Source organism: Ictalurus punctatus, chromosome 9 (assembly GCF_001660625.3).
Source record: "Ictalurus punctatus breed USDA103 chromosome 9, Coco_2.0, whole genome shotgun sequence".
Lineage (NCBI taxonomy): Eukaryota > Metazoa > Chordata > Actinopteri > Siluriformes > Ictaluridae > Ictalurus > Ictalurus punctatus.
The window spans coordinates 16,448,806-16,461,772 of NC_030424.2; the positions used below are offsets into that span (position 1 = coordinate 16,448,806).

Here is a 12,967-nt window from a genome sequence, read left to right on the forward strand (position 1 = left end):
TATATATATATATATATATATATATATATAGTTCCCATCAATCTGTACAGGAACACAACATTGTTTTGTGCCTTTTTGCGGTAAACTACTTGAATTGGCGAAAATATAATTGCACATTTGTTTTGCACAGTATTTGTTGGTGAATCTTTCACCAATCTTTCACAGTATTTGTTGGTGAATGAGCCCTTTTGGCTGCATTCAAGTTCGATGCACATAAATGGGAGAGGATGTCACATGACTGTCTTATGAAACAGTTAATACAGTTAGACAATAAAGTACAATGTATACTTCATGCAATCTCATATGAAAATTTACATGGCAAGCAAATTCAAATTCAAACGCTTCAAATTTTTAATGTGTCAACAAATATTAAATCACAGGTGGTGGGGGAAATAACTGTTAATCCTATATCTGTCTTTGTGGATTATTAGCCAGGCCCAAATCCCAAGCCCTTCCCACATGAAAGGCCCAAAAAGAATCTATGATGGTCTATAATTGGTTCAGAGGTCAGAGAACATTCGCTGACTCTCCGACGGTTGTTTCTTGATAACATCCGGAGTAAGCCACCCATGTAAGTTATATCCATGATGCGGTGTAGAGCACAAGCCATCTGGCCAAGCCCACTTCAGAGAGACTGCTGCAGTCTCTCTGCAGTCTGGAGGAAAATCTATTTTTACTCTAACTCTCTATCTCCTTCAGCAATGGACAGAGCATCCATGTTTCTGTGTTTTATTTGGCGGAACCATTCAACCATGGCCTTTCCTAACAACAGAGCTGTGAACATTTGATTATGTACTAGCTTATTCTACAGGGTCTTTTTTGTAATCTGCTGCAGTTTGTACTTATTTCAGATGTCTTTCTTCTTTATCATAAAGGTGCATATAATTTGCTATCTAATATTTAGTGGATTTGTGGACACGTTTGTATTACCTTTGTACGATTTCAAATCAAGCATTAAAAACAACAAATAGGGAGCATGCAGATTGCTGTAAGGCCAGGATGTGCTTTCACACATTCACTTGCATTCACAAAGCTAGGAGAAGAAAAGAGTTACAGAAAAGAGCCCAATATGTACTTCTCCTCACAAGGCCACATATTCATACTTAAACATTAGTTACACTAGTAAAATCTGAAGCTGTTGCTTGGTAAGAATTGATTTAATTACAAGGTGAAATAAAGTGCATACATATAAAATGATCTGAAACTGAAAAAAAGACACATCTGATGTCAAAGAAACTGTACATGGAAATGAGAGGCAATATTCATGTGCAAACTGTAGCAGTTTGTAAAAGATGCTACTATAGCAATCCAGTAGGGTTGCAATGATGTACAAAACGATACGATATGATGTGTCTCGAAACAATACCTTTTCAATACAGAAATAAAAATAGCCTGAATATGTGCCTTAGGTTTCCATTTTCAGTATTTGAAATGTAATGTCAGTCATTGTGTGACCCATTCAGACTCTTAGCAGTATACAACAAAACTAAAGAATGTAACAAAATTAAATATGCCTAAGCAAATCACTGGCATGATTCTGGATGGTGTGTCCCCCCCCCATTCTGCTTTCAGCTGTTTGTGCTGTCAGAGTCACACAGCTCTGACGGATTTGTTTTCATTCCTGTATTCTCCACTTCCAAATATGAACTTCCCAAAAGCTGCAGTGATTTCTTTAGCCTGGACGGAATCAGTGCAGAAAGGCGACTATATGATATGCTGTATCATTACACCCTTACTAGTCAGTTTTCAACACGTTTCACTACAGGGGGGATTTCTTTCTTTCTTTTTCAGTAGAATATTACAAATATACTGAGCAATCTGACAGCAAATTGCCTGTAGATACACCTGCCTTTTTTAAAAAAGCTTTATTAATGTATTAGACAAACCAACCTTATAATCTACACCACGCATATTATAACTATATATGGTTTATAGTTTGTTTTTTCCATGCACAATGTCTGTTAGTCACCATGTACACTTCATCAGTAAAGTGTAAAAGTGTAGTTTTGGTGTGTTCCATTATAGTAAATCCACTAGGGTTTTAAAAAGCCAGCACCTCCATTGTATCTGAGAAGGAGAATGTCACTGCTATGCTGAGAAATATCACCACCCAAATAACATCTGGTCAGCAGTGGTCCATTTCCATTGATGGATGTGGTAGGAGAGGTTGCCAAATTAGACACAGCAACAGATGGGCTACAGTGACTTATAAACTAAGGGAATGTCTTCTGAAGTATTCCAGAATGGTTACTATTCAATTAAAGTTTTTTTTAAGATAAAAAAAAAAACCCTGATTTATCAATCAAATATAATATTTCCTGCTAAATTCCATGGTCAATAAAAGCTGACCATAATGAAAAGCAGCTCAGCTGGTAATACACATACAAAACACAAGCATCAATCTGGAATCGAATACACTGCCGAGCAATTCGCTACAACCACATTATTTAAACTGGTGGACATCATCTCATGGGCTCTTTTCCTAAAGTGCTGCCCACACTTCCATTCCTCTGAACACTCAGAGTGTCAAGAAATTGTCGACTCTACTGTGAGCAACTCTCCCGAGCAGAAAATTGCTCTGTTATAGCATTATCAGGGATTAGGGCAATAATGTTGAAATCGGGTCTAAGCCTTCCCTACATGCTACATGATGTCCCGAAGCTGCCACTGAGTCTCAATGAGTGAAGCCCTATGAAGCATGACCTTAGTTCATCAAATTCCCAAAGACAGACATGTACAGAGGAGCACAAAAACACACACACACACACACACACACACCTGAATTCGCACATATAGAGACTCACAGGAGTGAAACAGGAAAAAGTGCTGGCAATTGTTGTGTTTGCCTGGTTCTTCAAAAGAACTCTCTTGTGGACTTCTCAGTCACTAATAATAAACGTGTTGGTTCCTTCAGCTGCTGCAAACCTTTGTACCACAAGTTTTTGGAGACATTGTTTCATAAAGCACTACCTCTGTTCTGGCTTTGGGAAAAGAGGTTCTCCAGACTCCACTCCATTTTTAGAGCCTTGAATGGGTGTGACATTCTTCATGGGTTTGTGCTGCTCATGGAGGCCAGGACCAAGTGAAGCTAAAACATCTCTGCTGGAGTCAAGTGAAAGGTCAGGTGTGACCTCTGCATCAGAGCTACCGATACTGGAGCTTTTGCTTTTACTCTGATCTGAAAGCACACAAACACACTCAACATTTCAACACTTAATATCTAACAAGAGATCAAATAACTAGAAAAACAGGAGTTGTTCAACCTCCCAAGATTAAATAGCTCCAATTCCTATCTACTGTCTGAATGAACATCATCTTACAGCACATACTAATCAGGGAAAGCAAATAAAAACACTTCGACACCAATTTATTTATTGTTTTTGAGTGTTGTGATGCAGTCTCTATATGTGAATTGGGAGACACAACAGATTGCTGTAGCATGACTGAGATTCAAATTCAGATCCTTCATATGGCACAACCTTTTAAACCTTTCTCCCTTCCTTAACAGGCCTGTCCCTCACAGGTGGAATGAGCTTCCAATCACGATCTGGACAGCAGAATCCGTCACAATCTTCCAAAAAAAAAATAATAATAATAAATAAATAAATAAATAATTTAAAAATGTCTAAAGACCCACCTCTGCCGTGAACACTTGACTAACCCCTACATTGTCCCCACTCAAATAAATAAATAAAAATTTAAAACACTGTACTTAAACCTGCTCTTACATCTACATCACTGTGCTCCTCTAGCACTCAATTAAAAAAGAATCTTGTATAGTAGCACTATTTATATTGTTCTCTGCTTGATATATCACTTTGCTTGTATTTCCTCATTTGTACAACGCTTTGGATAAAAGTGTCTGCCAAATGAATAAATGTCGATGTAAATGTAAACCTGTGTTTATTTTGTTTGTGACATAATGGTTCGCAAATCATAACAGAACATTGCCTACGAACATTGAAACCAGCATAGCATAAATGTCAAAATGTCTAACCTGGAACAGGTGTATGACGTTGTAATGTCGGCTCTCTAGAGTTCCTGCACACAGAGGAGCCTGTTGAGTGAGTGGTATCTGGGGATGCACTCTGGCTGAGATGGCTCTGCAGTGACGCACTGCTCTTTGGCCTGCTGGCGCTTCCATGATGAGAGCACACTCCAGATGCCTTCGAGGTCACGTGAGTAGAAGCCAGCTGTTCTGACCCGCACACCTCTATTTCGCTCACAAATGGATCACAATCGAACAACGGTTGCCTTTCAGGGAAATCACTGGAGTTTAGAATGTCATCAGATAAAGATTTGTTGCCGCTGGCTTTTGAAACTGGGGCGTTCATCAAAGGGCTGCTTTGTAGCAAAGAAGATGAAGGGTGATTAGGTTTTGGCTCCATCAGTGAATGTGCGCTCATGATGCCATCCTCCACCAAAGTGTCTTTGAGGGGTTGCCAACCCATTAAGGTGATAGCAGGTTGAGACGACATTCGCCCAGTACCGAGAGAAAGGGACCTGCTTTGTTCCTGCTAATTATTTGGAGAGAGAGAGAGAGAGAGAGAGAGAGAGAGAGAGAGAGAGAGAGAGAGAGAGAGAAAGAGAGAGAGAGAGAGAAATATGAAGGACTCTGGAAGAACATCTCGCAAAAATGTGTGGGAAGAATTATTGACATCCCTAAATAATATTTACATTACTTGCATACACGTGTGTGAGAGATCATTTTAAAAGTAGTATTTTGTATACAATTTGCACACTTCAAAATCTTCTATTCTTGAAAGACTAGTGTGTTAAAATAAATCTATACTTTATACCCACATTTTTAAAACATCCCTTATTGTATGTGGTACTCATCTTTCTCACAGTATCTTACAGACAATGCCAGAATTATTGGAAGTCATGAAGACAAACACACATGAACACTACCTATTGTAGCATACTGTGGGATCTCAGGCAAGCACTGAATATGCGCTATGATTTTAAATGTTGATAGACTCCCCAAAGAGGGCTCTATGTAGTCAACAGGGTGTGGTTCCAGACATGTAGATTTAGCTTTGCTTCTTTAACGAACATTAAGAAAAGAACTCCGGTTACGCTTGCTCCTTTCCCAATAAACTCAAAACCAAAGTCTTTCAAAAAGGGCCGTTTTTAAGGCATTTAATTTGGGTAAATGGTATAATTTCTTCTCCAATCATCTTTTCAGCTGAGTGTACTGAGATCTCTGTCTTAACTTCTTAATGTTCAGAAATGTTTTACTCCCATGCTCCGATTCATGCCTGCAATGGTACTATGGCACTATGGAGCAAAAAGCTGCCACACAAAATAAACAAAACGTGTGGCTTCTGTGTCTCTTCTGATAAGGGTCTTAAATACCAAACAGTTAGCTGCTTAATAATATCCACTGTAAACCGCAAGGCCTGCCTGGCAGATCCAGTGGTGTTATAAAAAAAAAAAAAAAAAAAAAAAAAAAAAAAGAGAGAGAGGAAGGAAAAGTTAATTTCTTGGCTGAGTGATTTCATCGCTAGCTGCAGGGCAAAGTAGAAAGTGTTTTGCTAAAGTAGCAATTGATTCTTCTATCAATCTGTGGCACACGCCTGCTCTTCCAAGGAAAGTATTAAATATGAAAATCATATCCCGTTATCATGGCTTCCCAGCTTTCAGGCTGGTAAGCTCCCCTAATGAATACTGCTGCCTCGGGGACATGCGCACAGCCAGCAGTGGCGTGTATGCATAATGGAGTGATTCCTCCCATCTCTGCTCATTGTAATATTGCCAGGCTCGAGGGGGGGTGGGAGGGGACCACAGTCACAAGTGACTGCTTGAGACAACATGCTCCAAGTCATTATGAGCCATCTTCCACATTTCATCTGAAAGCGCTCAAATCGCTTCAGGTGACGGAAAGAAGCAGCCGCAGGATTCAACCACATTTGTGGCCCAAGCACAGCGTGCTGGATTAGACACCTGTGCTACCACAGATATGGTGACAAAACTGTAGTGTCTACATAACTGCGATTTTGGTTTTGCAGGACTACAGACCGAAGCGTAGCTTAATCGGTCGTAATCGCAGATGGCTAATATAACTGTAGCAGCAAAAGACTGAGGCTAAAAAAAGACAGCAGGCAGTCAATGCTCTTAGCATAAAAGGTAGTCAATACAAATTCTTCTTTTTTTTTTCCCCGAGAGCTTCGTAAAAAAATGTATAACATGTTGGTTTAAAGGCTGCAATACTACTTCATAAAATTAAAAAGGGATAATTTCAGCTCCAAGAATATCACAGTAATTACTTCAAGCACTTCCCAAATACCTTTTGATTGTAAATTAATTGCAGCCTTTGAACACCAATATGCTACATAAAATATAAAAATAAATGTGTCTACTGAAGAAGAACTGCAGAGTAATTGATATGCTACCTTATTATTCTTCTCTCCCACTTTCTTTTCTTTTCACTGAAAGAAACTGAACTGGTGATATCTCATCAAATGCAGAGATAGCTTTGTTAAACTTGAAATGCCGAATAATGGTTTAGGAAAGCTCTTACCTTTTGTGCGTCAAGTCCTCTTTCGCGTTCCCTCTTCTTCCTCTCCTCCGGAAGCCTTGCAATGCGATTTTTACATTCCTGCTGTATGAAATGTTATCTATTTAGCAATTAACCAACATGTTCTAGCTCATCAAAGTCAATACTAATAATAATAATAATAATTTTTAAAATGTCTTTTTTTTTTTCTTTTCTTTTTTTAAACCTACATATTAGCAAGCTTTAACACTAATTTGTATCAATGCACTGGCAACCCTTAACACCAAGGCCTACATTATCCAGGTTTCGAACAATTCATATACATTATAAATGAGTATAACTCAACTTCACTGGAGCACATGTTTACTCATCACTTCAACGCATACTTAAAGTCTTACAGCGTAAACTTGAAAATAAAAACGAGGAGAAAGAGGAGAATTAGGTTTATCTCTGAAAGTGTAGTCACTTGGTGTGGATATTCCCCTCTGAGTGCCCTTAACACTGCCTGCCAGGGCTCTTCATCAATCCAGTGGTTAGTCAGAATGACTGTCTTAATCCAAATTTCAATTAAAAAGCCTAATGGCAGCTGTGAGGACACTGGGATTACCTCCTGTCTGCCACTTCATTTGCCTAAGACACTAGCAGCGGAAGACAGGACAGATTTGTATACATGTGCTGTACAACTGTGCTGTCCTTGTAATAAAGAATGTTAGTAATTCAAATATTTATTTCAATAAATAGCAAATAATGCAAGTTTAATTTGACCAGGTATCTGCAGCTATGTGTGCTTTTAGCTATCATATCAATAATGTTAAACAACCTTTAGAAATCCAACACGGTCCTTAATTAAAAATCCACAAATATAATCTAGACACATTAAAACAAAGACTGTCTTTTTTTTTTGTTGAGAAGGGGATTTCCAGAGGTACTTTAGCATCTAAATAGTGGGCAATTAATTTGGGGTGGTGTAATTAAACAAATTTGCTATTAAGCTGTCAAGCACTGTTCAATTTAAAGTGATAATCGACCACAGCCATTGTTTTCTTTTTCTCATTTTCCTTGATAAATGGTAGTGTTGGAGTGTTTACTATTCTTAAAGCATACAGAGTTTATGAATTAGGCAAACACAAATGAGAAATCAGACAATGATACTGGATTGTAGGTGAATTGAAGCTGAAAACTATTATTCATGTTGCAAAAACAGTTTGCATGTAGGGCTGCAATAATGTATGATCGAACTGTTTAAATTACAAAGTGATAAATGTAAGAGATTTTATGGAAATGTCATTATCAAAAATAGCATTTCATATAAATAAATAAACAAGCAAAAAAAAACAAAACAAAAAAAGAGATATTCTGTCAAATCCTGTTTTTTTTTTTTCAACTTTTCTTTAGTTTAACGACACTCCAGGAAGCACTTTTCTTTATATTAACTCCCACCAAACACAAAACAAAACTAAGTTGTTGTTTTTTTCTGAGAAACAATTTAAAATGCAGAACAATTAAATATAAACAAGATTTAAAAGACCTCAACAATTCCAGATGTTTAAAATATGTTACTAGCAGAGGTATTTTCGACATACATGCTATGATCACGTGAACAATTAATGAACAAGTGCAACTTGTTAACAACAAAACAATTATAATAAAAGGTCAAATATTATATTAAGACGAGGTGTATGTAGTATGCATGGACAGCAATGTGTACAATGATCATGAAGACACGCCCATCTGTCAGATGTAAATGGATCACAATTAATAAAGATTTACTACTGGAACATTATTTACATATCTCACACACACACACACACACACACACACACACACACACACACACACCTAAAAAAAAAAAAAAAGTGAATATCGTGGAAAAGTAATTTCTTTCTGGAATTGAATTCAGTGTAACTTTCATATATTCTAGATTCATTACACATACAGTGAAATATTTCAAGCCTTTTTTGTTTTAATTATGATGATTATAGCCCACATCTCATGGAAATCAAAAATCCAGTATCTCAAAATATTAGAATAAAGAATGTATAATAAAGAAATGTCGCCCTGAGAAGAGCTCTAATCAGCTAATTAACTCAAAACACCTGCAAAGGTTTCCTGAGCCTTTAATCTCTCATTCTGGTTCAGTACACACAACCACAATCATGGGGAAGATGAAAATAAATGTTGCATTTCATTTGGAAATCAAGGTCCCAGAGTCTGGAGGAAGAGTGGAGAGGAACAGAATCCAAGTTGCTTGAAGTCCAGTGTGAAGTTTCCACAGTCAGTGATGATTTGGGGGGCCAGGTCATCTGCTGGTGTTGGTCCACTGTGTTTTCTCAAGTCAAGAGTTAATGCAGCATCTACTTGGAGATTTTAGAGCACTTCATGCTTCTATCTGCTAAGCTTTATGGAGATGCTGGTTTCCCTTTCCAGCAGGACTCGGCACTTGCCCACAGTGCCAAAACTACTAGTAACTGGTTTGCTGAGCATGGTATTACTGTGCTTGATTGGCCAGCCAACTCGCCTGACCTGAACCCCATGGAGAATCTATGAGAGACACCAGACCCAACAAACCAGAGGAGCTGAAGGCCGCTATCAAAGCAACCTGGGCTTCCAGAACACCTCAGCAGTGCCACAGGCTGATTGCCTCCATGCCACGCCGCATTGATGCAGTAATTCGTGCAAAAGGAGCCCTGACCAAGTATTGAGTACATAAATTAACAGACTTTTCAGAAGGTAATCATCAAGATTAAAACAAAAGAAAGGCTTGAAATATCACTTTATGTGTAATTACTCTAGAATATACAAAAGTTCCCCTTTTTGAATTAAATTACAGGGAATTTTTTTTACTTTTTAATATTTTAATTTTCTGAGATGCACCTGTCTCTGTGTGTCATTATATATATTATAGATTCACCAGATTGTGTATTTTTTAAATGGTCAATTAAGACCATGATATTTTTATACTAGATCAACATACCATGAACATTTCAAACCACAATCACCCAATACATGTATGAAAACTGTAGTATGTTACATCACATGGGAACATTAACAGGATCACAGAACATACACCAGACATTCATTACATCTGCATTTGGACAAAAAAAAAAAAAAAAGGATAGACTATCAGAAAATCCTTGGGTCAAATGAGAAATTCAAAACCACAACAACAAATATGATAAATATCAGCTCTTATAATCTAATTCATAAGCAGCATTCTGCAGAATAGTTGCCAAGAAAAATACCTTCAAGTGATGCAGTACAGTGTAGTCTACAGAGCATTCCTTCGCTTTTAATACCAGGCTCTCAGCACTTCTCAGAAGCTCAAGGTTACGAGTCTTTGCTTGCTGCTCTCTCTTACACAACTCCCTATGATAGTGCCACATCTTGGTGCATTTTAGCCTGGCCCTGGGGGTGGGGGAGAAAATTTTTTTTTTTTTTCTACCAATCTTTAACAAGGGTGTCAATAATTCTGGAGTTGACTTAACAAAAATCATGTCATATAGGTTTGCATTTGGTGTCAACCTGTATCAGTTAGTCAGCATATACACACCTGATCAGAAACTAATAACAGCTTCTGCCAATCATTGCAAGAGTGATAATGAACAAAAATGGTGCTTAAATTAATTGAAGACTAGCTACAAATTCCTGCTAATGGTTTTGGACATTTAATTGCTACTCAATGGCAGAAATGCTTTTTCGCTAAACAAATAAATAAACAAACAAATAAATAAATAAATAAATAAATGGGGGGGGGGGAGGGAGAATGATGGAAAAAATCTGTATTTAGATCATAAAGGCTGATTCACTAACCTCTTGCATATTTCCTGCTCATACGCTGTTGCAAAATGTTTGTTTGTGTCCATGAATTTAGAAGAGACGCACAAAAACAAATAGGTCTCCAGCACTTGTGTTAAGAGCCATCATATCATACACGAGTGGAGAAGAGGCTAGTTATCTAATTGTCCTAAAACAAAAGTTTAGGTGTGAAGTCCAATTCATACAAAATGAGAAACATCGTATTCAAGTGTTAGAAAAGTGCACCAACAAAATGTACACCACATCAAAAATCTTCAGTGTTACTAGACACTGATCTCAAATCATGCACTTATTCAGAATTTAGTGCTTTTCATGATGTCTGAACTAAAAAAAAAAATATTTTGTTTAGTTGTATAATCAACGGCAGATTGTTTAAATTAGGACTGCATACATGTTATTTTATCATTATCTTTGTGAGAAACTTCCACCGACAATTATTAAAGCAGCTAATTATTGCTAGGCCGACACCTAAATCTAAGCTTAAACTCAGCAACGAAATTCAAACATTTTGACCCTTTTAGTGTGTTTATTTATTTGTTTGTTTATTTGATTTAAATAAAACCTTCAATTTGTATTTAAAAACAAACACACACACACACACACACACACACACACACACGTAAGTCAAACAAGACACTCACAGTCTTTCTTCTGATCTTGCGTGGGTGAAAAACTCTTCCTCCAACTCATGCCTTCTCTTTTCCCTAAAGAAAAAAATATATTTATAAACACACATTATTATGCTCTTTATTAATGAATTAGCCTATGTTTGGAGCTTTAAGTGACGTTTCTCTGCCCAGTCTCTTCAAGGTTCTTGCAAAACAGCAGTAATAGCTAGTCCAATACCTAACTATAAACACTGAAGATAGTCAGATGTCTGGAGCTGATCTTATAAAGCAGTAAGTCAGTTAGCTGTAAACACCAAACACGCTGATGTACAGAGAACCTGTAAACAGGCTGATGTACAGAGAACCTGTAAACAGGCTGATGTACAGAGAACCTGTAAACAGGCTGATGTACAGAGAACCTGTAAACAGGCTGATGTACAGAGAACCTGTAAACAGGCTGATGTACAGAGAACCTGTAAACAGGCTGATGTACAGAGAACCTGTAAACAGGCTGATGTACAGAGAACCTGTAAACAGGCTGATGTACAGAGAACCTGTAAACAGGCTGATGTACAGAGAACCTGTAAACAGGCTGATGTACAGAGAACCTGTAAACAGGCTGATGTACAGAGAACCTGTAAACAGGCTGATGTACAGAGAACCTGTAAACAGGCTGATGTACAGAGAACCTGTAAACACGCTGATGTACAGAGAACCTGTAAACACGCTGATGTACAGAGAACCTGTAAACACGCTGATGTACAGAGAACCTGTAAACACGCTGATGTACAGAGAACCTGTAAACACGCTGATGTACAGAGAACCTGTAAACACGCTGATGTACAGAGAACCTGTAAACACGCTGATGTACAGAGAACCTGCAAACACGCTGATGTACAGAGAACCTGTAAACAGGCTGATGTACAGAGAACCTGTAAACACGCTGATGTACAGAGAACCTGTAAACACGCTGATGTACAGAGAACCTGTAAACACGCTGATGTACAGAGAACCTGTAAACAGGCTGATGTACAGAGAACCTGCAAACACGCTGATGTACAGAGAACCTGCAAACACGCTGATGTACAGAGAACCTGTAAACACCATCCTGTTTTCCACCATCTCGCGTTTAAACACTCGTTTATAGTTCTGCCTAGTTAAGTCAGCAAACTCCATCTACTTCAAACTTGAACTGTAGTGATACACTATACAGGAGGCTAGTTAGCTAACAGCTTAGTAAAGTCACTTTCCCCAAACAAACGTTAACTAGCTAACTGTACAGATGCACATTGCTAAGCAACGGCAAATTTGACCATTTAGCAAAGCTGTGCTAGCTAGTTTCCTTCAGTAAACCTGGTTTAACCGGTGTATCACACACTGACTTCACAGGCAGGTCTTGACTCTGCCTCGCTTTGCTTCTTCTTAGACAGCTTTGTTAGCCAGCTGAAATGATGTATGCACCTTCTTACCTTTCGTGTATAGTGTTCTGAATAGATCCAATAGTTTCGAAGTATTCGGAAGTGCAAAAAGCCATTACAAGTTAGCTGAAACCTGCACGAGCGAGCTAGCACAGTAACCTTAGCTGTACTCCAAACCGCAGCTAAACAGTGAGTCTAAGCTGGTGTTAGCAGCGGTTGCCATGTGTACTGCCACACACACACACACACACACACACACACACACACACACACACACACACACACACACACACACACACACACACACACACACACACACACACACACACACACACACACACACACACACACACACACACACACACACACACACACACACACACACACACACACACACACACACACGCGTCGGCTCTTACAAACTACTATGCGATTATATACGGGGTTTTACGGTAACTACTAGGCGCTTGGGTAAAAAAACAAATCCAGCTCTGTTGTTTCCTTTCATATTTCTTAAAATGAGCCAGAGAACTGAGGATATAGTATAAACAGTCATTTGCAAGGATATATACAACTGTATTGTTTTTGTTCTTTTTTTACAATTTAGCTTTTTATCACTCCTCAAA

General features: G+C 38.2%; 1 protein-coding gene across 9 annotated transcripts in view; it reads right to left on the minus strand.

The window, feature by feature from the left end:
* The window catches only part of kiz (kizuna centrosomal protein), a 31,927-nt gene extending 19,175 nt beyond the window's left edge, over window positions 1-12,752 (minus strand). For 3 of the 9 annotated variants that reach the window (XM_017477103.3, XM_017477102.3, XM_053682719.1), the window contains exons 1-6: window positions 12,393-12,751; window positions 10,957-11,019; window positions 9,742-9,904; window positions 6,524-6,604; window positions 3,998-4,517; window positions 2,971-3,178 (exon numbers count right to left, since the gene is read on the minus strand). In XM_017477103.3, coding sequence (XP_017332592.1) covers window positions 2,971-3,178; window positions 3,998-4,517; window positions 6,524-6,604; window positions 9,742-9,904; window positions 10,957-11,019; window positions 12,393-12,457 — 1,100 coding nt within the window. In that variant the 5' untranslated portion in view covers window positions 12,458-12,751. Of the gene's footprint in view, window positions 1-2,970; window positions 3,179-3,997; window positions 4,518-6,523; window positions 6,605-9,741; window positions 9,905-10,956; window positions 11,020-12,392 lie in introns of all 9 variants that reach the window. The other 6 variants (XM_053682718.1, XM_017477101.3, XM_053682717.1 and 3 more) reach the window with 6 other exon arrangements.
* Window positions 12,753-12,967: the final 215 nt, after the last annotated feature.